This window comes from Orussus abietinus, unplaced genomic scaffold, assembly GCF_000612105.2.
Source record: "Orussus abietinus isolate OABI.00-Male unplaced genomic scaffold, Oabi_2.0 scaffold174, whole genome shotgun sequence".
Taxonomy (NCBI): Eukaryota; Metazoa; Arthropoda; class Insecta; order Hymenoptera; family Orussidae; genus Orussus; species Orussus abietinus.
In genome coordinates this window covers 75,751-102,897 of record NW_019394326.1, presented here as the reverse complement: position 1 = coordinate 102,897, position 27,147 = coordinate 75,751, and the positions used below count along the sequence as shown (strand labels likewise).

Sequence of the window (27,147 nt, the reverse complement as noted above, 5' to 3'; positions counted from 1 at the left end):
ACAGTACCCACTAATAGAAGAGTATATCACTCTACGATACAATTCTCCACTTAATCGACTCTATCAAAATAAACAGGTTCACTGCAGTAGAGTAAACTACTAATCTGGAGAACCGTGTACCAAGCTAAATTACCGGTTTCGGGCAGACGGCTTTCTCCAAAATTGCTAGCGTAGAGTAATTCGGGAAAAAAAGTATATCTTTACACCTGTACTCGGGTATAAATCCGGAGATAAATCCACGCTGCAAGGAGTCCAGTCGACACCCAGCATCCCTTGTCTGCGGAGGTAGATATTTCGCGGCGTCGTTCCCCACTTGGGTGATCCGAAACAAATTAAAACCTTATTATACATGTCCGTTCACTCGAGGGGACTCGTCCCAATAAAGTCTGCTCCCTTTTCGTCCGCGTCTCCCTCATCTCGCTCCGACCCTCCCGGGGCGGCGGGGCGCGCATGCGCCGAGCCGCCCACGGGCGAGCGCGCGTAGCTCGCGCTAGCCAGACGCGGTCCGGCGCGAGGCTGCGAGTCCGCGGGAACGAGCGCGAAGTCAGTCGCACTCCCGACACGGCGCCGTGCGCGATGAACGCCGCCCGCCAGGCCCCGCGAGACCGCGCTCGGCCGGAGGAGCGAAGTTAGCCGAGTCGCCGCGACCGAGTCCCGAAGTCCCTCCGCGCGGGGGCGGCGGACCACTTCGTCGCTCGCCGCCGCTCTCGCTGGTCGACGGAGCGAAAGGCAGCGTGGAAGAAAGGTGGTGACCATTGTCAAAGGACGAGACAGCTAGACCTCTAAAAGTGCCGGCCACGGTTAGCCTCGGAGGTAGATCTCCAATCCGAGGATAAAGATCCATACGGGTGATTGATTACCGATTGGATGATCGAGGAGAGGTTCGATACCCGGACCTGTACTAGGAACCATCGGAAGTACCATTGAGACGTGCAAGTTCGGTTTTCTCGATCCTCATCCTGGGGAGTTTGGATATCCAGTGTAATTCGTATTGCGTTCGGAGTACGTCGAGATGGTCGGAAGGAAGGATTCAAGGGAGGAGCGGTGCGGCGTGGTCCGCGGATTTGATTTCTCGATCTTCCGGAGGATCGAGCGCTTCTAGGTCCGTCTGGTCGGGTTCTTGGATACTCTTTCCCTAGGAATGGTCCTTGGCTCCGGTGCTGGCGTTTAATTAACGGCCTAATGGAACTCGGCCCCGGGGTGCTCAGGGGTTCCGAGGCGCCCCGAAGTTCGGCCCCTAATTAGTGATTAGCCGCGGATGGATTTTAATTATCGTCCCGTGGTGGTGGAACTTGGAAAGGATGGACGCTGGTGAGCGTCTTCGGCGCGGTCTTGGACGATGTAGGAGCGAGTCATGTGGCCCGATGACCTGCCCCGGTATGGCGAGGGGAACCGTCCGACCGGGTGCGGAGTGCTGAATGGAGGTGGAGGGAAGCCGAATCGAGTACAGGACCGAACCGCAAGAGGGACCTTCGAGCATCGGCGCGGCAACCGGAGCTCGACAAAGGGAGGAACCGAGGATTCGGGAACGGGAAACGGAACGCGAAACGAAACAACCAGTGCCGGATGGGACGAGCAGCGAAACGCTGGATGGGGCTCTGAACGGAGTGCGGAGTGGAATACGAAACGAGGAGAAGAGCGGGACTGAGGGGGTGCTTAATTGAAGAAACAAGAAGCGGACCGGGGAAAAAGTACCCGCGACGTGGCGGGGGACCGGAAACGGAACGGAAAGCGGAACTCCGAGCGGAATACCGAACGGATGTTACGCACGAAGGCGCACGGCAAAGCTGATGAGATGACAGTGATCTGCGTCCTCTGGGCCGCTCTGTCCACCGTGGCATCGATCTTGGCGTGCTCCGGATTCTATCTGCCCTACTGGATTCAGGTGAGGACTCTGCACCTTCCCGGGTACTCGACGCTTAGTAAGACCGACGAATGGCCGATCAACTGCGTTGCGTTGCGTTAACGACTCCATTGTTTACCTGGGGACCCGAATTCTGATTTTTCCCACGGGAATGGGGATAGCAACTCCACCATCGTCAAAGCAGACCCATTATCCTGAGCATCGGCGAACTCGTGATTCACCACCGCTTGTCCTACCTCACGGCCATCGACGGTTTTCATCATCTAAACATGTCCCTGTGTCCATCACTCCAAGTTTCCATGACCATGCTCGGCTTTCATCGTTAACCGATCTGTTATGAGGATGTAACAGTCTCTACAAATGTAGCATTCTACCAGAGCAGCAAATTCGCGGTTTATCGATAACCTCGGAAAAGACACTTATTAATGAGGACGGTATCGTAGGATGATAAACCGTAGGAAACATTCCCATGATCGCTGAATTTGTAAGAAAGGAGTCCAGCATCCGAAAGCGACATCGTCGTCGCAACCCATGAGGATATAACTGGAAAAAACGTTCCGTCAAAGCCACTGCGCGTTTCGCGATTTGTCGATGACCTCAGAATAGGTACTAATTAACGGGGACGATGCCGTAGGATGGTAAACCGTAGGAAACATTCCCATGATCGCTGAATTTGTAAGAAAGGAGTCCAGCATCCGAAAGCGACATCGTGGTCGCAACCCATGAGGATATAACTAGAAAAAACGTTCCGTCAAAGCCGCTGCGCGTTTCGCGATTTGTCGATAACCTCGGAATAGGTACTAATTAACGGTGACGATGTCGTAGGAAGCATTCGCATGATCGCTGAATTTGTAAGAAAGGGATTCAGCATCCGAAAGCGGCATTGTCGTCGCAAACCATGAGGATATAACTGTAAAAAATGTTCTGTCAAAGCCGCTACGCGTTTCGCGATTTGTCGATGATCATGGAATAGGTACTAATTAACGGTGACGATGCCGTAGGAAGCATTCGCATGATCGCTGAATTTGTAAGAAAGGGATCCAACATCCGAAAGCGGCATTGTCGTCGTAATCCATGAGGATATAATTGGAAAAAATGTTCTGTCAAAGCCGCTGCGCGTTTCGCGGTTTGTCGATAACCTCGGAATAGGTATTAATTAACGGTGACGATGCCGTAGGAAGCATTCGCATGATCGCTGAATTTGTAACAAAGGGGTCCAACATCCGAAAACGACGTCGCCGTCGCGACGGACGTTGGCGATTGGCCATTGCCTCGTCAGTTGCAAGGCTATTGCCCCGTTATTGGCGCGGAAGGAAATCAAAAGCTCGATAACTTCCGAACGACGATATCGGCGACGCCGAATATTGCACCCGTTATGGATATCGCACCTCGGCGACGCTGCACTGTGATGCAACGATTTCTTCCCTGGGACGGGATGCCCCGGGAAGAGTGCACTCTGGAGGACTAGAAAATGGCCAAAGTCCCGAATCCGAGAAACAGAGTCGCAAGAATCGGATACTGGCTCTCTTGGAGTAGACCCTCGTGGTTAGGAGGTATCCTCAGGATCCGGATGACCATGACTTGGCCCGAGTTCAATATGTCTTCTTTCTCTAAATGCAGAATTATTTAAGCGTTTCGTGAATTACTCGAAGACTCGAAATTCATCTCGGAACGCAGACCTGACGCTGACTCTCATCTGGGGAGAAGTTAATGGTTAAAAATAGTTCCCAGGGTTAGTTTTAGAATCCTACGCTTTCTTCGACTTCGAGTCCACGGCAGACACAGATTTGGATGTTGGATGCACCGATGCAGGGAGCGACTTATTTTCGAGCGGTAAAAAAGGGACGGGCGACCACGTGGGGGATATACGGTTTCTTGGGAGGACCATTTTATTCCGTGGATTTCTGAAATAGATACCGCCGCCGCGGCCGATAGGAGAAGACGGAAAGACGGGACGAACGAATCGTGTCGTTCCTTCCTCTCGTTTCTCCGGGACCCGGGATTTATCATCCCCCGAATATCATCTCCACCCCCGGATTATTTAAATTCGAGTGAAAGCTTAGGAAAGTAGCGCATACCGTGGGTCTCGTCGCGGTGCAGCAGGTCGCAGTGCGGCGAGTGCACTCTCCGGAGAGAACGAGCGGTGTTAACGTTGCATGTGTTTTGGGAAACTTCGGCCAAGATGCTTTGCAAACTTTAAACCGAGTTTTCGCTTTATCTCGCCGGTGATTCTACAGTGGACCGCTCCATTATACGCGTTTAATAAGACAGCAATCCGGTTCGAGGAGTCTCTCTGCCGGAGTTATGATATCAATAATTAATATTAACGCTGCGCCTGGGAACTTTGGTCCGAGTTCTCACTTCGCGCCCTGCGAGCATCGCCGCGCAGTATACCACCGGCAATATCGCCCTAACAATGATTCCTTGCAAGCGGGTGCATCGCTAAGCCGTTAGTGTGCACTTTATAGACCCCGGGAAAGGAGATACCGCAATAACATCCGCTTGATAACACCCACTCTTGCATTCAAATGTGCCCGCGAGCTCCGGCAGAGTGCAGCTTAATGCCAAATTGAGAAGAACAACGCTGCTCTGTGGACGCCCACGTGAAATAGGGCATTTATTTAAGAGCGCCGCTAAAAGATGCGTCTCGGCGGGGTCGAGAGAGAGAGGATATTAAACTTGCAAAAGTCGGAGGGCCCTCGTCGAAGGGGAGATGCCAAAGCGATAAATCATAACGTGCCCGTAAGGAGATTGATATTAATGGTGGTTTCGATTCGCCGAATAACGCGCATTCTCAAGTGTCACGGCTTGGAGTTGAGATTTTCTTCTTTTCTATTTTCTTGTTTTTCCTTTTTCTATTATGCGCCGGCCGCCATTGCGCGAATTTCTCGTCCTCTTTCATAGTCGACCTCTGGGCGCAATTCAATTTCGCTGCCGTATGAAGGAGTAAAAACAATTTTGAAAACTCGAAAATCCCGACGAGCCCGGTCGGATGGATAAATAAAAAGGGGACCATTTTCGGAATATAAGTCTTTTAACAGCGGTTTGGCCGACCATTACTTTCGGTTTAAACGTCACCCGCGAAGATATAATTATTGCTCGACAGCCCTCGGGGCTTCCTTTTTTTTTTCCGGCCGAACCGAATGAATTATTTCAATTACGCGGTTTTAAATCCGAATCCTCTCGGCTCCGGGATACGTCGCGGAATATTTAAAAGTTCACTCGGCGCGGGGCAAACTCGGTGAATGTTTCATGACGCGGTCAACGAAGCGTATTTAGAGCTTTAAAAAATCATCCACGGGCGAGGCGGTCAAATTTCGGACCCGGTAAACCGGCGTGAAGTGGCCATTGATTAGATAATTGTACGTACATATACATATACAGGTACGTACGCGTATTGTATTATCGATTCGCCGGCGCATTAACGTCTCGGCAGGTACACCGCGCATGTGTGCGCACATCGCGGCATGACAATTGCAGGAATTATCATCAGAATTGGCGATGTTATCGCGCAAAACTCGATCCGGCAAGGTATCCGCTCCGCTTAATGATCAGCCATTGACGGCCCGATAATCTCTAACAATTCCGGATCTGAATTCGCGTTAAGATAGAATTTTTATTTAAATGATAAGGGGGCGGACAGAGGGGGGGAGATCGGAAGAGAGGGATGCTGGGAGGAGGAGGGGATCCAGCGCGAAAGTCAGCAGAGCTTCGTAGGAACCTCTTTCTGACGGATGCGTCACGTCCACCGAAATAGCAGAGACGTCATCGACGTCGAGTCAGACTGGCTCTCGGAGTGTAACCAGAAAACCAAAGGAAAGCCGCAAAGTCAGGCGGAATTTGACCGGCAAACTTCAAAGTAACTCCACCCCAGACGGAGATATTAAATCCGCGCCGCGTTGGATTTTGAATAAACCGATGATCGCCCTTTCATCGTGGTGTCGATTCCTTTTTCATCTTCCCTCCGACACGCGATTCGTAAAAGAGGGCGTTTGAGTCGACAAAGTAAGACGGACGAATTTGATTTCCCACCGAGGGGCGGGAGATGCATCTCGAGGCTTGCATTTCCCGACGCGGCGGTGAAAGACCGCCACGCTCATTTCATCAGCAAACAAGAGAGCGCATTGTTTCGCAGGGTTGACAAAGGAAAAGAAATGTCTTATCTGGGCCGAGAGGGTGTCTTGGGTACACCGTGCGTTTCCATGTTCCCCCGAAGCCACGAGGCATTGTCCTTCCTCCTCTCAGATCAGATCTGGACCGCCGAATGGCGGAAGGAAGTCGTTTTCCTTTTGCTCGCCCTGGGACAACAATGCGGGAGGAGGGAAAAGTCTTACGCGTTGCTTGAAAAATCTGCAGGAAAATACGGCACCAAAGGGACCAACCGAGCAGCAAAGTGTTCCCCCTAAAACCGCCGGCCGTATTCGCGGGTCGAATCTCTGCCTCGTAGAGGAGTGATTTTTCTCCCGATATCTTCCCAATTACCGAGGAACTCGAGCTGGTGGACGCCGATGCAACGCGTCCGTTTGAACGCCTCGATATTGCATCCAGGTCTGTCGTCTGGGGAAATCTCTCGTCAGGAGCGGCAATAACGATAACTCTTCCCGGGCGTGGGAACGAGACCGGAAACGAGCAATTCTCGGCAATTTTCGACCGCGAATTCCGGGAGGAGCGTCTTCGCCTTCGCAATTACAACGCCCCCGCGATCGACTCGCCGAAAGGTAGATCGTGATGTAGAGAATTAGGCGAGAGAGATCCTGGAGGGTCCTGGCTCCTGGAGGAGTCCGACGAGAGTCCTGCAAGGGATGGAACAAGGCTTCGACGAGAAGTTACGGTCTCGGTCGTTCTTCTTGCAGGTTCCCGATGCATCGATGCACCGGGGCACGGTTATTTCTGGAAATTGGCCCATTGCGCGGAAACTGGAACAAGTCGCCCATTATTGAGAGCCTGGCAGGCTCGGAGGATGGAGATTTCTTGGAAATCGGAATATTGCACGAACACAGGGACTGAAAATCCGACCCAGTCCCTCAGCTGGTCGCTCCTTCGAGATGCCTGCAGATTTGATCACAACTCTGTGCCGGATTTCTTAAGAAATTTAAATCAGCGGCCCCCCAGGAACCGGACCAACCGTTGCGGTCGTGAAAAACCAAGTTCCGAATCGGGCTGGAAATTTTCCTTCCCTACCTTGAGGTCGAACTTCCGGACGGATCGCCGAAAGGGCTTCTCTCGGAAGTTTCGCAAGGTTCAGGAGATCTGTCGGCTCTTTAATATCGTTAAAATAACCCGGCAGAGGCAGGATTCGCCGCTCGGAAGAACCAAGCTTTACCTGGACTGCGGAAAGAAACATCCGAGGGAAGAAAAGCGCGGAATGGGGGGGAAGTAAAAAAATCCGCGGAGGAATAATCCGCGGAAATAAAAGCGCGCGCGAGGAGAGGCTGGATGAGGAATCTTAACATTACTCGAAGGTGCGCCGGCAATTTTAATTTCTCAGATGTTCGACCGCGCTTTCGATTTGATATCTCATCGCGAACTCTGGGCTCCGTCTCTGGATACGAGAAGCGCGTGGGTCCTTTTGGAAAATCCTGATAAATTTTCTAAAAATCTCTAAAAATCCTTATAAACCCCCCCAAAAAAATCTTACGACTTGCGGATACTTTCCACAATTATTCTCCCAGCCCTCCTGTATTTCGTGGAAAGTTCAGCGGAAATTCGTCGCGACTTCCTCGAAGGCCGCGACGTGAACGAGCAAAAGTAATCACCGGATCAACATACGAATGGCATCCTTATTCCGGGACGCTAAGAGCCCTCTCGTATAAGGCGTCCTGGAATCAACGCGCTTTCCGAAGGAGCGCGAGGCACCGTCGAAAATGCCCAAGCACCTAGATGAATAAATGCATAAGCGAATTTCCATTCGCTTTTACGCCACGCCGGAGATCCCGCCTCGTGTCTCGAGGATACCTCCATTCCGCGGCTAGGCGCCCGCCTGCGGAATCGAGGCAAGACGTTCGCTGCTCCGCGGAGACCTGCCAATTTCCTCGGGAACCGACGGAATATACAACAATGAGATTGCCGGGAATTAACCTGCCGTGAAGGCGCGTTCGGAAATTATTTCCCACCCTTATTTTTTGCTTCCAGGGGAGACTGCTTGGGAAAGCTGACGCGTACTTCGGCTCCTTCAGGCGTTGCAACTATCCGAGGATTCGGGCACCCAATGCTACCCTGGAAATCGTCTACGAGTGCGCCAGGTATTCCAGGTACGCCTCTTTTATGAAAATCTTCTCCTGTGCTCGTGGCTAAAAATCGGTGCCAGGCCGTCAAGCTCAGAAAATAAATCCGATTTAAAGAGAATTATTAAATCTCAATAATTACTATTGACTCTACCGGATTTTTATACACGGTCGACACTGACTTGAGCATACCTCCCATCTCTATTGTTTATACTTCAGAATAAATGTCATTAATTAACTGGGAGAATGCGTTTACGTACATTTCGTTTTTACTGTAATGTAAAGAATATGCATAGTAATTAGATCGGGTAAAAAGGCAGCGCGTCAGGGTTTGAAGTAGGCTTCCGTCATAATTTATACGTATCGTGCCGTAAGAAGTTACACTTAGAAAGTATCGATCTCGTGTCGAGCATGTCCAAAAGTATCGGAGAAGAGGGGCGCGTATTAATTACCGCCGCGGAATAACGCGCCAAATCTTGGATGCCCTTCTGGAACGGCGGCGGGAATCGCATTCGCGGAAACGTAACTTGGGCCCGGCTTGTTATGCAAAGGAGGGTGGGATTTTTCTTTGGAAAAGTGCCCTTAATCATTGCGGCCCTCAACACGCGGGATGCCCGTACCTCCGCGTAACTTTCCCCCGCGGTCGGCCGAGAATGGATCCCCGCTGAATTCTGTAACCTCGGCGCGATGCCGAGTTGGCCAACTTTTTCGCGGGTCGTTCGAGTTTTATAAATCCCCCACGCCAAGAGCCCTGTTATTCATTTCCGAGGAGTTCCCGGGTAATCGCCGGCCCGTACACTTCCCCGACAATTACACACCCCGCAACAGGAGTACCTCGGCCGACCAAGGGAGTCGGTAAAGTTCCCCATTCCCGAAAGCACTCGCGACCTACCTTTACATTTCGCCTCCTCGGACCCGAAGCTAAGTGACCGATCCCACGGTAATCGCAGCAGCAGTTAACTCCTTCGAGGAGCCAACTTGGCGTCAACATTGATCCGGAAGTGCCGGAAGATAAACCTCATAAAACTTTGCCCGGCCCGCGTCGCGATGCACGCCGTTTACTCCAATTACCCTCGGCAAATGGCTCCGTCGGACGGAAAGATCCACCTTTCGCCGGCGTTGTTTTTCCTTCATTTTTTTTTTATCTACGCGACCTGGCCGATTCGTGGAGGCGACATCTTTGCCGACTCGTTTATTTCAGTTTCTTTCGAATCCGCGCCAATATTGATTCGGAATCTCTCAAGGCGAAACGGTGCAGTCGTTTAGCCAAAGGTGCTCGTCGTTTGCTCCAATTAGGCGTGCTACCTGGTTATACCTTGAGAGGAACCCTCATCTCCTGCACCGTTCGCGTAGTTAAATCACTCGGATAGGAATTCCCTCACAATATTTGCCCGGATGTGTATCAAGATCAACTCCGTAAAACATTGCCAGGTTCTGGGGGGCGTCTCGCGGGCCCGAGTGCGCTCCATAAAAGATTCTTTCACATGCGACGTGACTTATTCCGGTACGTTCGCCGGTGCTCGTCCGAGCATTTACGTTACGTGCAAACATCCACGGCGAAATTTATCCGCGAGCCCGCGTCTCGACACCGGAGGTGCATTTTGCAAAAGGATTTGTCGCGTTGGTCGCACACGTAGGACATATCTGCTTAGTACACGCGTCGCGAGTTAAATCCTCGGTTGAATTTATTCCCGACCTCTGAACCCGGCAAAACCTGTTGGAAGATTGCTGATACCTCGTCAGAGGCACGTTTAGTGCCTTTACCTACACCCCCGCCGATGAAGGAATATAATAAACCCTCCATTTCCACCCAGGGGATTAGTTTCATTTCACCTTTTTGCCGCCAAACGTTCCACATAATGTATTCCAGTAATACGGTTTATTCCTTTTAGGTGGTTAAATCCGATCCTCGCGTTTCACGTTTCGGAACCGAGGGAGCTTCTTTGAGGAGCACTCGAATGGAAATTGAAAATTCATTCGGTGACCCTACCCGGGGGTGGAGGAACGTCATCTCGGGCCGTCTTTTTTACATCCAGATGCCGGGCCTCTCGGCGCGCAAAAACCGAGGTTCCAGTCGAATGGACTTTCGCGAATTCATAACCCTTCCCCTCGATTGGGTAATAAAATATATGAATCCTTCGCGTTTCGATTCCTCCTTTTATGCGCCTATCTAAAATCTGGGATATTCGAGGAATCATCTGTGCCGCGCAAGATGGAGGGAATCCTTATTCCACAGAATTCACCCGCGAGTGCCGGCTTATCGCGTCGCTCGATATTTGCATTTTGCGATAGAGCAAATTCAATGTGCCGGGGATATATGCGACGCAACGTGGAGCGGTAATAAATTTAAATTCATCCCCTTGTAAAAGAAATACCCCAAGGATTAGCTTGAAACTGCACCTAACTGCACCCACTCTGTACGTACTTGCACCCGAAAGCCAGAGGGTCCAATGTCGATTATCTCGGTGCTTGTCGCGACAATTTGTCGCGACAATGGAGTCGTTTGTTCGACCCGTGAAACAAGGAGGTACGGTTTAACGCGTGCGATCGTTTACGTTACGTCGACGTACGTTATCCGGACAAGAGTGATTTCTCAGATATCGCCAGCCACGGTCCATCACGCGATGATGATTTAAGCAACATCCGGGCGATATTTCATATCAAAGTCAATCATTAATCATACACTGGTCTTTGATATTTCATCTGGAGAAATATCGAAGGTCCGTCGTTCTTCGATATTTCATCCCGAAATATCAAAACGGTCTTCGAGCGCACATATTTTATAGTAGATCGATGAGAATTTTCTGTCAATAGTGATCCGTGTGATAAGGTCGTACCCTTTCGCCCGATATTTCATATGAAAATATCAGATTCCCCTCGATTTCGATTTTTCATCCAGAAATACCGAAGCGGTCTTTGAGTGCACTTATTTTATAGTATCCTGATGAGAATTGTTTGCCGATAACAATTCGAGTGATAACGTCGTAGACGGTCGCTCAATATTTCATCTGAAAATATGAAAGAACAGTGGTGTTCGATATCTCTGGATGAAATATCGAGGATTAGTCGTTTGTCGATATTTCACCAGAGATATAAAAAATCCATCGATCTTCAAGCGCACATATTTTATAGGAGCTCGACGAGAATTTTTTTGCCGATAGCGATCCTGATGATAAGGTCGTACGCATTCGCTCAATATTTCATCTGAAAATATGAAAGATATTTCTGGATGAAATATCGAGGATTCATCGTTTTGTCGATATTTCATTCAGAGATATAAAAAATCCACCGGTCTTCGAGCGCACGTATGTTAGAGGAGGTCGGCGAGAATTTTTTTTGTCAATTGCGATCCTGGTGATAAGGTCGTATACGTCCGCTCAATATTTCATCTGAAAATATGAAAGAACAGTGGTGTTCGATATTTCTGGATGAAATATCGAGGATTAATCGTTTGTCGATATTTCACCAGAGATATAAAAAATCCACCGATCTTCAAGCGTACATATTTTATAGGAGGTCGATGAGAATTTTTTTGTCGATAGCGATCCTAGTGATAAGGTCGTTCGCGTTCGCCCTTCCAGTTTCTGGGACATCCCGAGCCCTTGGTGGCAAGCCAGCACGGTGAGCATGGGCATCGGGGTGGCGATAGCAGTAATTGGAGCACTCACTCTTCTGGCCGCAGCCTCGGCCTTCCTGCCGCACGTTTTAAGGACCCCGAAGAACACGCGTGTCCTCGGATCTCTGCAGCTTCTCGCTGGTGAGTGTCGTTATATCGCTGCAACACTCCGGCACGCTAACGAGGAGCCGAGGGGCCGCCGGTGCCTTCGGGCGACTCCAAGTAGACCTTGAAGAGTATTAAGGAATCACGAGCCCCTGGGATTATTCTTGAAGCGGAGCCGAGGAACGGGTCTGCTCTGGATGGTGCTGCACCGTCCGACGAGCCCCGTCTGGAACTTCAATCCGACAAACAATTCGCGAGGGTAGTAAACATTCTCTCTGAAACTGCACCTGAAGAGACCTCCCCCTAGAACCCGGGTGGGCTTATATTCTATTTAATGATCGCGTCTTTCAAGGGAGAGAAAATTAGTTTCAAGTAATCCCTGGCTCCGTAGCTCGAGAGGGCGCCCGCGTTCGATGCTCGATGGCGTCCCCGGGTAGCGCTTTTCTCCTGGCTAGGAGGAGAGGCGATCTAGAGCTATTTAGAATTCTTGATAAACCGCGTCCACTTGGCCTGTGAAATTGAAAATACGAGAATGTTTCGTTACAGCAGCGATGATATGCGGCGGCTTGGTGATGTACCCCATCGGCTGGGACAACCGAGAAGTGCGAGAGTCCTGTGGCAAGGGAGCCAGCGCCTACAACCTGGGTGAGTGTCCGATCAATTCCTTCCAAACCTCGGCCCTTTTCCGGGGTTGAACGAGTCCACCCAAAGGGAGCCCTCCGGCGGAAAGGTCCCTCCTTGCAAGTCGGGACGGCTCCAATTAGCGTAATTGTGCCCTGGGAATCCGTGGAAAATAATTAAAGGGTCTAAAGGGGCGTCCGGGTGGCGGTCCGGAAGTGAGCAACATCGGCATCGTCGGTTTGATGGGTTTCGTTTCCCCCGCGTAGCGTTAATCGAGCCGGTGAAGTTCCCGGACGATGAAGGCTGGGCCGGATCCGAACATCGACGAGGAAAGGGTTAAGCAGGCCGACCTGTATCCAAGTTTCCTAGGTTAGCTATTAAGCGTTTCGGTTTGACGTCCGGAGACCTGCATCCTGGTTCCCCAAGTTCGGGGAACCGTCGGGTGGCTCGAGGTCTGAATTTTCTCCAAGGAGTCGGCGCCTTTAAGCTGGATCCTCCAAAGGAAGCTTGCCCCAAAGGGTAGGAGATGGACTACCGCGTCGTGCTCCGCTACCGTGTGTGCTCCACGCGTGTCAGGGTGGGAACCCCCGCGGAGTTTGCCGGCGCACCACGGACCATTGAAATCCATCCGGATGAAAGGTTCTCGAGAGTGTTTTTAGATCCCACGGTTGAAAGTCGAAGCCCACTCCCCCTCTCTCCTGGCCTCCTCTTTGCCGGTGAAATTCGACAATGGCCACTGACGGCTGCACGAGGAAAACGGCCACTCGGGTCTTGGAAGTAACCCCCATTCCGGGGATTCTTGTTTCAGGGAAATGCTCCCGTCGTGGAGGAGCTGCCTGCTGGCCGGCTCAGGTGCTAAAGGTTTCCGATATCGCCCAGTTCGAACTGGCTTGATAAAATCGAGCTGTCTCAATAACTTTAGCCAAGTGCCGGAAGGAACCGCGAGAGCGTTGCTTCCTTTTTCCACGTCAAGAAACCACTTGACGATCTTTAATCGCGCCGGAAGAGGTTAGACCTCGGTTATCGGTTTGGTGGAAGACTCCTAGGACGTATCGGCGAAACCCCGCGCGATAAACGACTGGACCCTGGGAGGAGAGACTAATCTCGCCTTCCAGGAGATGTTCTCATCCCGACCATTTGTTTCAGGAAAGTGCTCCCTGTCGTGGGCCAGCTATCTCCTGGTGGGCTCCGTGGCCCTCCTGATGCTCTGCTTCGGGCTCAGCTTCTGCGCCGCCCGACACAAGCCGCCTCATCCGCACTCGGACCCTCTGCGCATTTGACAATCGAGATACTCCCAATCGATACACGCCTACGCGTCGCCAAAGACCACGACTTTGTCCTTCGTCACCGTGTGTTGATCCTTCCGTGCCTCCACGCATCGATCGCTGGTCCCCGTGCGGCGCCTGAAGTTGGCGGCTCCTCGAGCGACCCTCAGGGTCCTCCAGCCGGACGAGCTGGGAAGACGCATTTGCCGACTATGGGTGGTCAATTATCGCTTTAGCTTCATTCCTCGAGAAACCTGCGCTACGAGCTTCGGAAGGACGGCCAGACCGACCGTCACGAGCCGGACGTGACGTGCCTTATCAACAAGGTCCACCGACGAAGACACGTCCGGGAGCTTGGTCCGATGCTCCGCTTCGTAACCCGAATGCAGATTGGATCTCCACCGAGGAGGCCCTCGTTCGCGGTCGTTGCCGATCATCCGATCGTCGCGAAAGTCCGCAATCACCGCGCGAATCGATTATCGTCGCACGAAATGTTAGTCACCGCAAGGTAACCGTCGTGCATTGGTTATCATCGCGCGGGTCGATAATCGTTGCGCGAATCGGTAATTGTCGCACGAATCGATAATCTTTGCGCGAGTTGATTATCGTCGCACGAATTGTTAATCACATTGGTTATCATCACACCCATCGATAATCTTCGCGCGAATTGATCATTTTCACCCGAATCGGTAATCACCGCAACAATCGGTGACCATCGCGCGTCGGTTATCATCGCGCGGGTCGATAATCGTTGCGCGAATCGAAAATCGTAACGCGAATCGATAATTGTCGCGCGAATCGATAATTACCGCTTACACGCGTTCTCGTTCGGCGCGCGGAGTCCGCGCACCGTGCAAGCTGCGTGGTCGAATTGGGAGCCTCGATCGATTACTTCCGACGTGCCTTCCGCCTCCACGTGTACATGTGTACTTCCGGGGTGTTTCCCTTGGCAGAGGGGCCCTGACAGCCGTGAAAATCTCCCCGGGTACCGAATTACCGAGCCCCGGTTTCGTTTTATTTCCCCGCGAGTGGCGCCAGTCCGCTCTGGAAAAGAGACCGCGGACCGGTCGCCGAATGTTTCCTGAATATTCACCGAATGCCCGGCGAATTCTCTCGCCCGCTGTCCGCGCATCGCCCTCGCGGGATGCAACTGCGGGATTGTTCATGAATAGTAATGGCTCGCACTCGCTGGGCACTTTGGTTGGCCGACTAATAATTACGCGTCTTAGTTACGGGGCCGCGGGTGTCCTGTAAATCGGCCGCCGTCCGGCTCCGTCCTACATAAACAATTCCGCACCCGCGGCAGGATTGTGTGCATTCCCGTTTTCCTTCCGGCAAGAACCAACAGCCACCGTGCACACGGTTTTCACTTTCGCAGTGTTGTTTGCGCACGTCCGGGTCTATTAATCGGGGGATATTTCGCGAGAACTTGGTTTGCTTTGGGCCAAGAGGATTGCTTCTCCGGTCGTTGTAAATAGCTGGACGTTGCAGCTTGGACGGATTTTCCCCGGGAAATTTTCTGCCGGTTGGGTCCTGGAAAAATGTTCCGGTTAATTTTACACGCGCCTGAGAGATTTCTTGTTGTGGTTAACGAGAAAGTCCGATCGTGGTTGGAAATTTCTAATTACCGAAGCCAGAGGCGCGATTCTGAACGTCAATTCGATAACTGTCGGTATCTTTAGCTGATTGAAATAACACGACTACCTACGTCGATAACTACCGAATGTGGGGTACAGAATCCCGCTTTTGGTTGGATTATACATCGATATCTCAATCGGATCCCTGAACCACGAGATAAACTTCCAGGAGAACATTCTTGTTTTGGTATCCAGAAATTCCCCAAAAAGCATTAACGCGGCCAGGTAATATTTCACCGAGGACATCAAATCCTTTAACCAGAAAATTGCAAGGACACGTTTAACCCCTAATCCTGAAAAAAAGGGACACTTGGAATTCTGGCTCTTTTAAATGGACGTTTTCTTCAAGTGAAGAGGACCTTCTCCCTCGAGATACGCATCGGAGGGTAATTAATCCTGATTCCTGAAGATTTTGATTCCCGGACGTCCGTGCCCGATTTGCATCGAGATGGTCTTATGCAAAATTAGTCGAGCATCTTGGGAAGACTGCCCTGGGCGGAAGTGCCGATTAAATTACCCCGAAGGGATAATTGGCGTTTCGGTGCCAACGGCCGAGGAACTGTAAAATTCGGTGGACCGTGGATTTATGCGGTTTGTACAGGCAAACGTAGCAGCGGGGGGCGCAAATGGCGTACCGAAGAACACGATACATTAGCGGCAATGGCATTAACCCACGCGAATTGGATCGAGAGCGATCCGCGCTTTCGCAGAGATTCGCGGAGGCTGATTTCGGGGGGGGAAATTGAACCGGCCGCGTTCGGTTGGGGAATAACACCCCATATAACTTGAGCTCCCGTGGACGTTAGTAAGCCCTTTTCCATCCCATGAATTCAGGCTTCATGACCTCGGCAAGCAAGCGTGCGTATCGGTTTTAGTCGGCTTTCCAGGCGCGATAAAAGCGTAACTCGACACACCCAACACGTATGCCGCGTTAACCTCGAGAGTCGGTCCCAACCATGCTTGGAAAGGCGAAACCGACCAAGGCGTCTCATTTCCCATGGGTCCCCGTGGTCCGTATTTGTCTGTTGGAAATGATATCAATTGCATCCCCGCTGATGGAACTCCCTCTTAAATTCCTCCCCCTCGGCCGCACTTTTCAAAAGAGACCCACACCGCCCCCGTTGTCCCGGCCTCGCGAAATTCCCTTTGACAGGAGGGGAAACATACGCGAGCAGCGTGTCCCCTGTGGATTTAAATTTCTGTAGAATGGGAATTCCTGGGCGGGAAGTTCCTTTTTGCGAAGCGCGTATACCTTTCCTCGCTTCGGTCACCGGCAGGAGAAAGAGGAGAAGTCGGATGAATGTCAGACTTGGGGGATGCTTCGCCGGGCATTTTGTCCCTGCTTTTCTCGGATCTCGTTTTCCACGCGGATGAGGAAGGCACCGACGAATCCCGAATTATGGATAGCGTTAGGTTAGTCGTTCTTCGCCTATCGCGGGTCTGCGAAAGTGTTTCTTGTTTTAATAGACTATCGATGTTAGGGAACGACGTGCTCAGAGTATAGAGGCTGAGCGAGTGAGGATCGAACTTTGAAGTCGGATGGAGGGAGGATCGAGACTTTGGCGATGATCGATGATTTATCGCAAGATGGCCATCGGATCAAGGTGACGCGAGGGGAGGATTAGATCGGTCAGGGCGTTCGATGTATCGATATCGAGTCGAGGTTACAGATTTTTACGGTTTTCGGAGGACCCCCGTCCTCGGGGATTATCGAGGATCCTGAAGAGGTCCCGCAAAGTCTTTCATCGGACAGTTATTGCCGCGTGTCCAATGTCCTCGATCGGACAAAAGGGAGAGAAAGAGAAGAGATAGCTTTAAGTCGCGGCCGAAGGAGCGAAAAGGAAGGAAATGTTAACTAAATTGTTTACCGCGATTAACGGAAGTTACCGTCACGATGGCGGCGGTACCTTGAATGGGATTAATGCATGCAACGAGCGATTATTTTCGGTGGTTAAGGCGGTGTAAATAAACGTTCGCGTTGGCTTATCATTAGCTTATTTACTTAAAAAAGAAACGTATGCGATGTAAATGGACACATGCGCCGACTTAAGTATACAAACCGAGCCGGAGCCAACTAACGAATCTCCAATCGGAATCAGAATTGAGAAATGCGACGATTGAGAACATCGATAATACATCGATTAATACGTGAAAGTAATGGTAGGAGGGTAAAACTATTGGAAAAAGGGCATTTACGAGATTATCGGACTAACTAGCCCTGACTGCAGTGACAAATTCGGCGACGAAATGGAAAATGCACTGTAAAAGTGACCGGGAATTGTTCGCTTCTTTACACCATACTTATGAGAAATAATTCTTCTAATGGTACATTTTTTCAAGTACGGTACGTTATTCAAAGTGCATTTCTTTTATAATTACGTGCCGAAAATCTCTAGTCATTTTTACAGGGAATTTTTACACCGCAACCATGACTGACAATGCAAGTGCATCGCCAATTGACTTTCGACGTCGTCGCAGCGACGTTTCTTCGCGGAGAGTCTTGTACAGACCGAAAAGGTTTAGGACTGTCGCGAACAACGGTACATACTTGTATGTATATGTATATAATGTACCTACGCGGGTGCAAGAGCTCTTCGGTGCTACCTCGAATGCACTCGAGATGCACCTCGCGCGTACCTCGCATCCAGAGGCCACAATTGCGCAAGAACAAACTGTATATATCTGGTACGATATAAATGTTGCGTATTAATATATTTTATAATAAAAAGGAGTAAATTCTACGTTAATCGGTATTCCGATCATTGCTGTAAACATATATATAACTTCTCTCCTTTCCTCCCTATTCGTCGTTATTCCAGAAAAAATGGAAAACCTCCCACACCGACTCTCCGTGCCGATAGTTCATCGAACCAAGGTAATTACCTTTTTATTTCTCTACATTTCTTTAACGCGTTGAGCGTATTTCGTCTTGTCGAGGGTCTTAAGTGAGGATTAATTAATTAGGAGTTAATAATTTTCTTCCTCGGGGCGTATCGGCGTTATTATCGGCTCATCTATTGCCGGCTGGGACTCTATCGGGGATATATCATGTCGTGATTATGCACCCGATATACATGCAGAGCCAACATGCCGTGTATCCAAGGTGTGCCCGGCGTTTTCAGGGACCTCGAGGCGCCCCATTCGGGAGTTATGGCGTCGTATAATACTCGAGAGTAGCGGCCGTCTGCTTAATTCCCGAAAGCGTTCAGGACCGTCCGAATCTCGGACATCGGGTAATATGGGAAGTGGTCGGAACTTTTAGGCAGACACCGAGATCCGCGATTTTCCACCTTGCTAAGAAATCAAGGTCTTTTGGCCGACGCCTTGTTAAACCAGCTATCGGCATTCAACATGGCGGCGTGTGTTGGAAATAGGTTGCGGATCATGAATTCAGCGGTACAAAAGGCGACGGCGAATTCGCTCGTCCTTAATCGTACAAAGGGAAGTTCGATATTTTTCATATTGCTAAGAAATCAAGATTTGCTGCCGGCGCCTCTTTAAACCCGCTATCGGCGTCCAATATGGCGGCGTCTTGAGAACAGGTTGCGGATCATGAATTTAAGTGTCAAAAAAAGGTGATTGCAAATTCGTTCATCCTAAATCGCATCCAGGAAAGTTCAAGCCATTTTCCACATTGTTAAGAAATCAAGTTCCTCCACCGACTCCTCTTTAAACCAGCTATTGATGTCCAACATGGCGGCTTATCGGGGATAGGATGCAGATCATGAATTTCAAGGTCCAAAGAAGGCGACAGTAAATTCGTTGGTCCTTAATCGCTTGATATTTTCCACATTGTTAAGAAACCAAGTTCCTCCACCTACGCCTCTTTAAACCAGCTATCGATGTCCAACATGGCGGCTTATCGGGGATAGGATGCAGATCATGAATTTCAAGGTCCAAAGAAGGCGACAGTAAATTCGTTGGTCCTTAATCGCGCTCAAAGAAAATCGATATTTTCCACATTGTTAAGAAACCAAGTTCCTCCACTGACGCCTCTTTAAACCAGCTATCGGCATCCAACATGGCGGAGTATCGGAAACAGGTTGCGGCTCATGAATTCAGCGGTCCAAAAAAGGCGACGGCGAATTCGCTCGTCCTTAATCGCACCCAGGGAAGTTCGAGCCGACCAGGGCGGTGGATTTAAAATCCGCTGCTCGGCAATCGGTTTAACGGCATTCAAGAGTAATGTTTCGGAATCAGAATTAGGGAAGATTTAGTAGTCGGCCGATAAACATTCGATCGGCTCGAATGCCCGATAGACGGTTAAGTCGGGGCTCAGGTTGTTATTAGGCCTGACATTTAGTTACGAGCTACGTAGCCGTTCTCGTCGAACCAAAAGGCATTTGCCCTGCAACCGGAAACACCAACGTGGCGGCCATTTTGTGAGTACTTCGAGGCCTCTGAAAACACGGAGGACGACCCTCGAAATAAATAATTTCTCATTTATTAACGGCGGTCCCGGATCGGTACATGAATTTTCATTCCTTCGAATAAGCGGGACGAGCCCTTGAAGATCGGTCAGGTGCACCCGGTGTAGGTAACCGGAAAGTAAAGTATAAATTGCCGAGAAGAGAGTTCCCGTCTCTCGAGAACGTCCTATACGATCTCGAGGCGCGGTTCACGGTATGTTGTTAGAAACAAAAATTGTTCCTCTCCAACTCATTCTCGGATCCAATTCCCGGTGAGGTTACTACCGGGGCGATATGTCTCGAACGCGAAGGAAGAGTTGGGAAGGAGAACGATAACATCGTTACGCGGCTCCATCGTTCTCTCTTCCTCTTTGGAGGCAGCCTTTCAGCTCGCACTTTTACATCATTAAGGATAGACGGAAAGGACTTTAAGGACAACATTTCCCTCTGCCGGCGTACCGGTGGATCCGAGCAGAGGGTGGTCCATCGGTTTCCGCGGATTCAGCCACCCCGAATTCAGCTCGTCTTCCTCTAGAAGAGGACCAAACGGGAGCTCGCAGGAGCGAATAAAAACGAGTAGTTATACCCGTTCCAGGGCAGGTCCGCAGTGTTTTACGAGGCACCGTCGACCCCACCGGTGGCCCTGTGTGTCCTCTTTCGGCGAAGCCCCGATAAATTCCACTTAAAGGCCAATACAGCCGGAGTGGCGAAGCTCGGGTCGAAAGCAATGCAAAGTAGGATCCAAGTAAAGGCGGAATAAGACTGAGGAAGACGAAGCCGCGGTTCGCCGTTCGCGCCGGCTCGGAGGAACCAGGACGAGAGAGAACCAGCCAACCGGACCCTGAAGACCAGATCGGTTCCCAAATGGGATTCGCTTGTACCGGTTGTCCACTGTCGAGGAAAATCATGGGAGTCTTTAAAAAGAGGAACTCTAAAGCATCGGGAAACGAGACCAAAAGGTACAACGGACACGAGATCGGTTCCCAAGTGGAGTCGGCTGGGGCATTCGGCTACACTCTCGTCGGCATCCTATCGATGTGCCGTCCCATTTCTCGGGATACGGAGCCGAGTAAATTCCTGTTAAAAATCAACAGAGCTGCCGGAGGCAATGCAAAGCAGACCCAGGGGTGGAATAAGACCGCGTAAACCAGTCCACGAATGGAAGCCCGAAAAGGCGGCAAAAACCGAGGGGAGGGCGCCGCTAAGAAGATTGCGAGGCCAGATCTACGAGCGACGCTGCAATTGCACCTGAACACCCTGCGCGCTGCCAAGTGCACCCCAGACCAGGCTGGGACTTTAAAAACCGAACGTCGGGGAATCTGCATACGCTCGATATTAAGGCTCCCGGAATGCCGGCGCGGGGGTGGAGGGGCTGATCGACGACCGAGCTGGTCTCCGGGGGTGGTTTCCAGGGGTGGTCTCCAAGGGTGCCTCCCGAAAGCGCTTCTCGCTCCTGTTGGACGCTCGAGTTCACGACTCGAACGGTTTAGGGGCTTTGCTAGGAGTTTACGCTTCAATGGTGGAAAGTTTGGAGCCCCGACTAGAGAGAACGAAACGAGTCGGTGGAAGAACGAAGATGTACAGGTTTGGAGGCATTCCACCCCCCAACCGAAGGGGTCGTGTTTTCCGAGGTTGTTTTAAGGGGGTCAACAATAGACGCGCCATCGTACGAACATCTTCCCTCTAGTTACAGATTATACAGCGGTGGTTGATTCCGACCTGTAGAATTTATCAGGACAACTTGAGTCAATTTTTAGAATCTTCGGTGGGATCGCGGGGGAATTTATGATCTTGATTGTTCGTTGTTACCGCGTGTTCCCAAGCGGTCACCATCATAAGGGTGATCGCGCCCAACGTTGCTTGACTTCAGTGACCGGTGCTTTCAACGTAGGTTAAGCGTTAACCTTTCCAGGTGATGATCGAACAGTTCACTCGTTACTCTCGGCTGTTTTTTCCTGGGCCCGGTAATGACCATGTTTTTCTTCCACACCCGCTAGTCGTGGAAAGGCGCCAATTGGGGTCGGCGGAAACACGGGAAGTAGTGTTCCCGTAATAGCTCGCGCGGTGGCGCTCGAGTCGAGGGACTGGATGGAGAACAAAGGCCTCGAAACCATTTCTGAAACCATTAATTGGACCCTTTAGCGTTCGGCAAGCAGCCCCGCTCGGGGTCGTGACTTCTCTCTTCGGGCGCTCGATGCCGACTGGCAGGTTTTTCAAGATTAACGCGTTTTTCGACGGTTCACGACGGAATATACCAACAGGGACCGGTCGCGCGGACTTGGGAATTATTGCCACTATATCTAGAGGAATAGAATGACACGGTTCGGCGACATTCGACATCCAGCCGGCGTCAGCAGAGGACCCTATGCCACCCTCGGAAGCGGCCCGGACGACATCCGATATTCCCCGCTAATGAAATATTTTTTCGATCCACCGATGTCTCGCCACCAACAGCTCCAACCATCCACGAACGCCGAGGGCGGGCAGATATTTGGTAAACGTTCGTTTTTATCCACTCATTTAGGGAAACACGAATGCCGAAATGGAACTGTTGCGTGGACGCCATTGATACGCTCTCGCGTTGTTGCGATGAATTGTGCGTCATAGGTTTGCGTGCGTCATGCCGCATTTACAAAATTCAATAGACGGCGTACATGTGAGGTGAATTCGAGATACGGATTGTTATCAATTGTGTTTTGTAACGCGGTTATGGGCTCGGAGAGTGGCCGGAGAGAGTCGAACATGTAAATCCAAGATGGCGGCGCTGAACTTCCCGCCGAAGAGAAGCGTTGCAATCGCGGAACACGTTCGTAATTTGCTTTTACAGAGTCCAGGATCCAAGTATCGCGTTTCTGAAACGGTCAGAGGAAACTCGCAACACCAGGCAAAGGAAGTGACGAATTTCGCGTAAAGCCACGTTTACAAAATTGAATTTGCGGTGTGAACCTGTGGTAAATTCGAGGTGCAAATTGTTTTAAGTTATGTTTTGTAACACGGTTATGAACTCGAGACGTGGCCGAAGAGAGTGGCTTCGATGGACACGAAAATCCAAGATGGCAGCGCTGAACCTCCCATTAAAGAGCATCGCAATCGCGGAAAACATTCGTAATTTACTTTTACAGAGTCCAGGAACCAGGTATCGCGTTTCTGAAACGGTCAAAGAAAACTCGCAACACCAGGCAAAGGAAGTGACGAATTTCGCGTAGAGCCACGTTTACAAAATTGAATTTGCGGCGTGAACCTGGGGTAAATTCGAGGTGCAAATTGTTTTAAGTCATGTTTTGTAACACGGTTATGAACTCGAGACGTGGCCGAAGAGAGTGGCTTCGACGGACACGAAAATCCAAGATGGCGGTGCTGGGCCTCCCGCCAAAGCAACGCGTCGCACCATTCCTCGTGGCGTCCTCGCCGGGAGAGCGTCGCGATCGCGGAATAGGTTTACGATTTCCTTTTGCAGAGACCAGGAACGAAGTATCGCGTTTCCGAAATGGTCAAAGGAAACTCGCAACGCGAGACGGAGGTAGGTTTCGCGGTTGTTTGCCGGCTCGGCGAGGGATGCATTCCTCCCTCGTCGGTCCGGCCTCCGCCCCCGCGCGTTGTCGCCTCTTCCGGCCTTTGTTCCGCCGGGGATGTGTCTTACCTTGGGATCATGCATAAAACAGGCAAGTTCGCACAATGCCGTCAGATAGACCGGCGCTACCGCGTCGCGAGAGACGAACCTCCGGCGTCACGGGACGAGCCACCTCGGGGTCGATCCAATTTTCCCCGATGCGTCGGCGTCGCATCGGCTCGATCTCGACGCCCTCCGAAAATCGACCCTTCGAGTTCCCGATCTCCCCTGTCGATTTTTATCGAATACTCGAAGCCTGAGAAACACTTCCCCCGATCTGCGCGTCGCATCTGTTCGAAGCGCGTCGGAAATTCGGCCGTTCCAAGACGGCGTTTCGCGCCAAGTGCGTTTATGCTCGAGAGAGGAAAAAAAAATTAAAACATCCGCGTCGCTGCATATTTTCATCTTTCAATTCCCCTCATTTTCGCGCACGGGGAAGTAAATTTTGTAATCCACGCCCCCCCGATAATATGGCGGTTCATAAATATACGGTGTTAGCGGTGGACGATCCATCGATCTGTACAATTTTCAATTACGGTTTCAACTAGCTCTCCATCCAGTCCCTCCCGCCCGGTTATCGTGATGAGGTATTGTAGGTCGGTGATTGCAGGGTCAAAAATACCGGCCAAAGTGCTGCCCTCAAATTACTCGCATCATTAAATTATCTTTACATGGCTCTTCTACGCGGCTCGTGTTATTTCATTTACATTTCGTCCCCGATGCCAGCCGATTGCGGCGATCGAAATTGCCACTCAGCGTTTCACTGCCTGTCGCTTGATGATTTCGATTTAAATGTTAATAATTAACGCGTAAGGGAAGCAGGCCAATGAACTCGGTAATTTCGGAAAAGAGCTCGCATTAATTGGAGAAGATGGTTGAAGCCATTCGAGGAGGTACGATCAACGTTCATTCCGGTTTATATCGTAGTTTACATTGGAGGGCATTCTCGTCCCTGGAGTCCGCATTTACGGGCCATGCAAGCTAAGATCTCGACAAGGATGGAGCAGGAGGCGAGGTAGTTTCGTTTGGAATCGTATTAATGCATTTACCCGGTCTGTGAAATACCCTCGGAGAATTCAGTCCGTGTTTCAACCCTCCGAGGCATCGTTCTCCGGTGCGAAGCCGTTCTCTCGCCATTCAAGGTACACGCCCTAAAAGCTCGCGTCAAGCTGCCGGCCCTGTTTTCATTTAAATGAACCGTGTGCTTGTAGGATTCATTACGCGCGCGGCAAATGTAAACGCGTTGCCTTACGACCCTGCCAAAAATTCTCCATATTTAATTATCCGTCGTTTTTAAGCCTTGGGCGCGAAAATCAGAAGGAACGGAAGTGCGGCCAACGTTAGAGACGTCGTCGCAGCCCTTTCTTCCGGCGCTTTTTCTTTCTCAAAAGCGGGAACTGTGAAAGCGCAAGTTAGGCTCTCTCCAGCTAAGTGAGCGAAGGGCCCAGTCCGGTGCAGAGGTGCACTCCAGCAGGTGCATTCACCGGCACATATTCGAGCGTGCATTGAGGACCGAAAACCTCGCCCTTGCAGCCAGACGAGGATGCGTTGCGGAAACTGGGTGAGTGCACTAATTCCATTTTTGGCGGTGCCCGCCACCTGAAAGCCACCGTTCTCATTAAACCTGTGGAACAGGGGGTTGCCGAAAACGAGTTAGGCTCCAGAAGCTTAAGATTCTTACACTCCGTGCGCGATGTCTGATTCAATGTTGATTTTTATTTTATCATTTCGCCTCTGAAAGAAATTGAATAAGAAGGATTTCTTCCTTGTCATCAATCCAATATCAAGTTTCATCACATATACGATACATTTATAAACATCTTCGATTTGTTTATATTAATTTTAGTTGCGTTCGAAAATGAACAACTGAAGGTACTTTTTTTAAAGGAACCCCTTTTATGGTTACTTCCACCCTTGACCCAATTATGAACATTTTTGCTGTCAGTGTAATTAGTATCGGGGTGAGAGCAAACCTTTATCAGTAATGATTTCCTTTTCTGAGAGTGCTAGTGCCATTTTAGCCATGCAGGGTTGATCCTTTCGACGTAGGTCGATTTTTTGATCCGACCCGGTCAGGACGTCACTCCACCTGCGGATTAAATCAACAAGGAATCTCCGTCATCCTGCGGTATGAGAAGCACGGATTTCTCGGACAGAGGATTCTCGGCTCCTCTCGGGAATGCGTAGCTAGGGCAATAGGAAGCAAGAGGTCAAGATTAAGCGGAGTGCCAGTCGGAACGTCGGTTCTCTCTTCAGGAAACTTCAGAGGTCCGAAGCTCGAAATGCCCCCTGAAGGCCCTGCCCAATTTACGTACTGTCCAGAGAGGACTCTAACCATGCTCGTCCTTAAACCAGGACTCTCCGTGAATCCTGGCCCAAGTACGCGAAAACGTCGGAGCAGCTGCAACGAGCCGTACTATTGCGCGCATCCTAAAGGGGAAATTATAATTAACCCGACTTGGGGGTTTCATTTTGCGAAAGCTTCGAGCTCGCCGATGATTTGCCGGGACTGAAATCGACGGTGTTTCGGTGCAACTGGGTCGAGGAAAATATTCGTCGCGTTGCGGAACGTGCATCCTGCTCCAGGGCAGTAGTGCACGCTAATGAGTGCATCGCGGATTCGGAGTCGATGAGCGGACGAAGTTTGGTGATAAATTCAGAGATTAGAGCCGGGAAGTTCGCAGTCTGGGGACGGTACAGTATACGGCTAGATTGCGGTTATCCTTTGGAGACCGCAGGTAGGATGATTAATATGTTTCCTATTTTCTAGCGTCCACTTCTCCCTTTTCTTTTCCGATGTGAAACTTCTTTTGGGGTAAGCCTAATTCGCGACACGGAAAAGCGTCGCAATGAAGAATACGAGTGAGATAAGAACAAAGTATGATGGTGTTTGGAACTAGGTCTTGTTTCTCTGCTGCACCTCACCTCTCCATCCCTTATCTGTTTATCTGTATCTATTTCTGTATTTGTTTACAAAGCGCTAAGCTGTCCCTCGGTCGCTCGCTCTTCGGATTTTCCCGACCGAAAACAAGGCGAGGCACGGCTCGGGTCCTTTCTTTATTTCTTTATTCGTCCTGAGTTTTCAGTCTTCCGTGGAAAGTCCTCGGGCGCGCTTTGGTTTTGACATGTTCGTACAGAGCGAATTTTTTTCGAGAGTGCTAGTGGTGATTTTTGGGGCTCGAGTGAGAAGCTGCGACCGAAGCATGCAAGTTCAGCTGACATCAACGTCCACCTGCGGAGATTTAAGCTGTCAATCATCGGAAAGGTTTCAGTGAGTCCAATAGATTTCTTTTCCCGCCTAAGATCGCGATTACTTTCCTCTTGCAAGCATTGTTGAATTTGTTTTCGCTTGCAAGACACCTCCTCTGGCGTACAGAATTCCCCCGTTCTTCTCCGAATCTTCGTAACGACTTGCAGATAATTTCCTCCCACCTGAGGAGTAGTTTCATAGTTTGGCCCGATTGACATACAACGTCTCTCACGTTTTGTTCACGTTCGGCCCGATTGATATACCACGTCTCTCACACGATATTGTACTTTCAAGAAACTCTTCCTTCCTCAGGTGGATAACAGTTTAGTTTCTCTTGATAAAGATCTCTAAGTGGTGGTCGCTTCTACGAGAAACGAATTCACGCCTGAAATTAAGCCTATTCTCAACTTACAATTATTAGTAGATTATCTCTCGATTGCAAGTGATTTATTTAATGTTACCTTCGTATAATCTTACACTTACCCAAGGAAGTTTCACTTCTACTGTGCAACGTTTCTAGGAACGTCAAATGCTCTACTCTGCTCT

At 50.4% G+C, this 27,147-nt stretch overlaps 1 protein-coding gene across 1 annotated transcript; it reads left to right on the top strand.

Moving 5' to 3' along the window:
* The first annotated feature begins 591 nt into the window (after window positions 1–591).
* LOC105702517 (LHFPL tetraspan subfamily member 6 protein) lies at window positions 592–18,053 on the top strand. The gene is made up of 5 exons (XM_012430152.1): window positions 592–1,885; window positions 7,997–8,115; window positions 11,670–11,845; window positions 12,356–12,454; window positions 13,577–18,053. Exons 1-5 carry the CDS (start codon window positions 1,760–1,762, stop codon window positions 13,708–13,710), a joined length of 654 nt encoding a protein of 217 aa, XP_012285575.1. The 5' UTR covers window positions 592–1,759; the 3' UTR covers window positions 13,711–18,053.
* Window positions 18,054–27,147: the final 9,094 nt, after the last annotated feature.

Bases quoted from the DNA above. Each gene is read 5' to 3' on its own strand.
- LOC105702517 (XM_012430152.1), top strand. From the start codon at position 1,760: ATGTTACGCACGAAGGCGCACGGCAAAGCTGATGAGATGACAGTGATC. The intron at 1,886-7,996 runs GTGAGGACTCTG...TTTTGCTTCCAG, and splicing joins ATCTGCCCTACTGGATTCAG to GGGAGACTGCTTGGGAAAGC. The intron at 12,455-13,576 runs GTGAGTGTCCGA...CATTTGTTTCAG, and splicing joins AGCCAGCGCCTACAACCTGG to GAAAGTGCTCCCTGTCGTGG.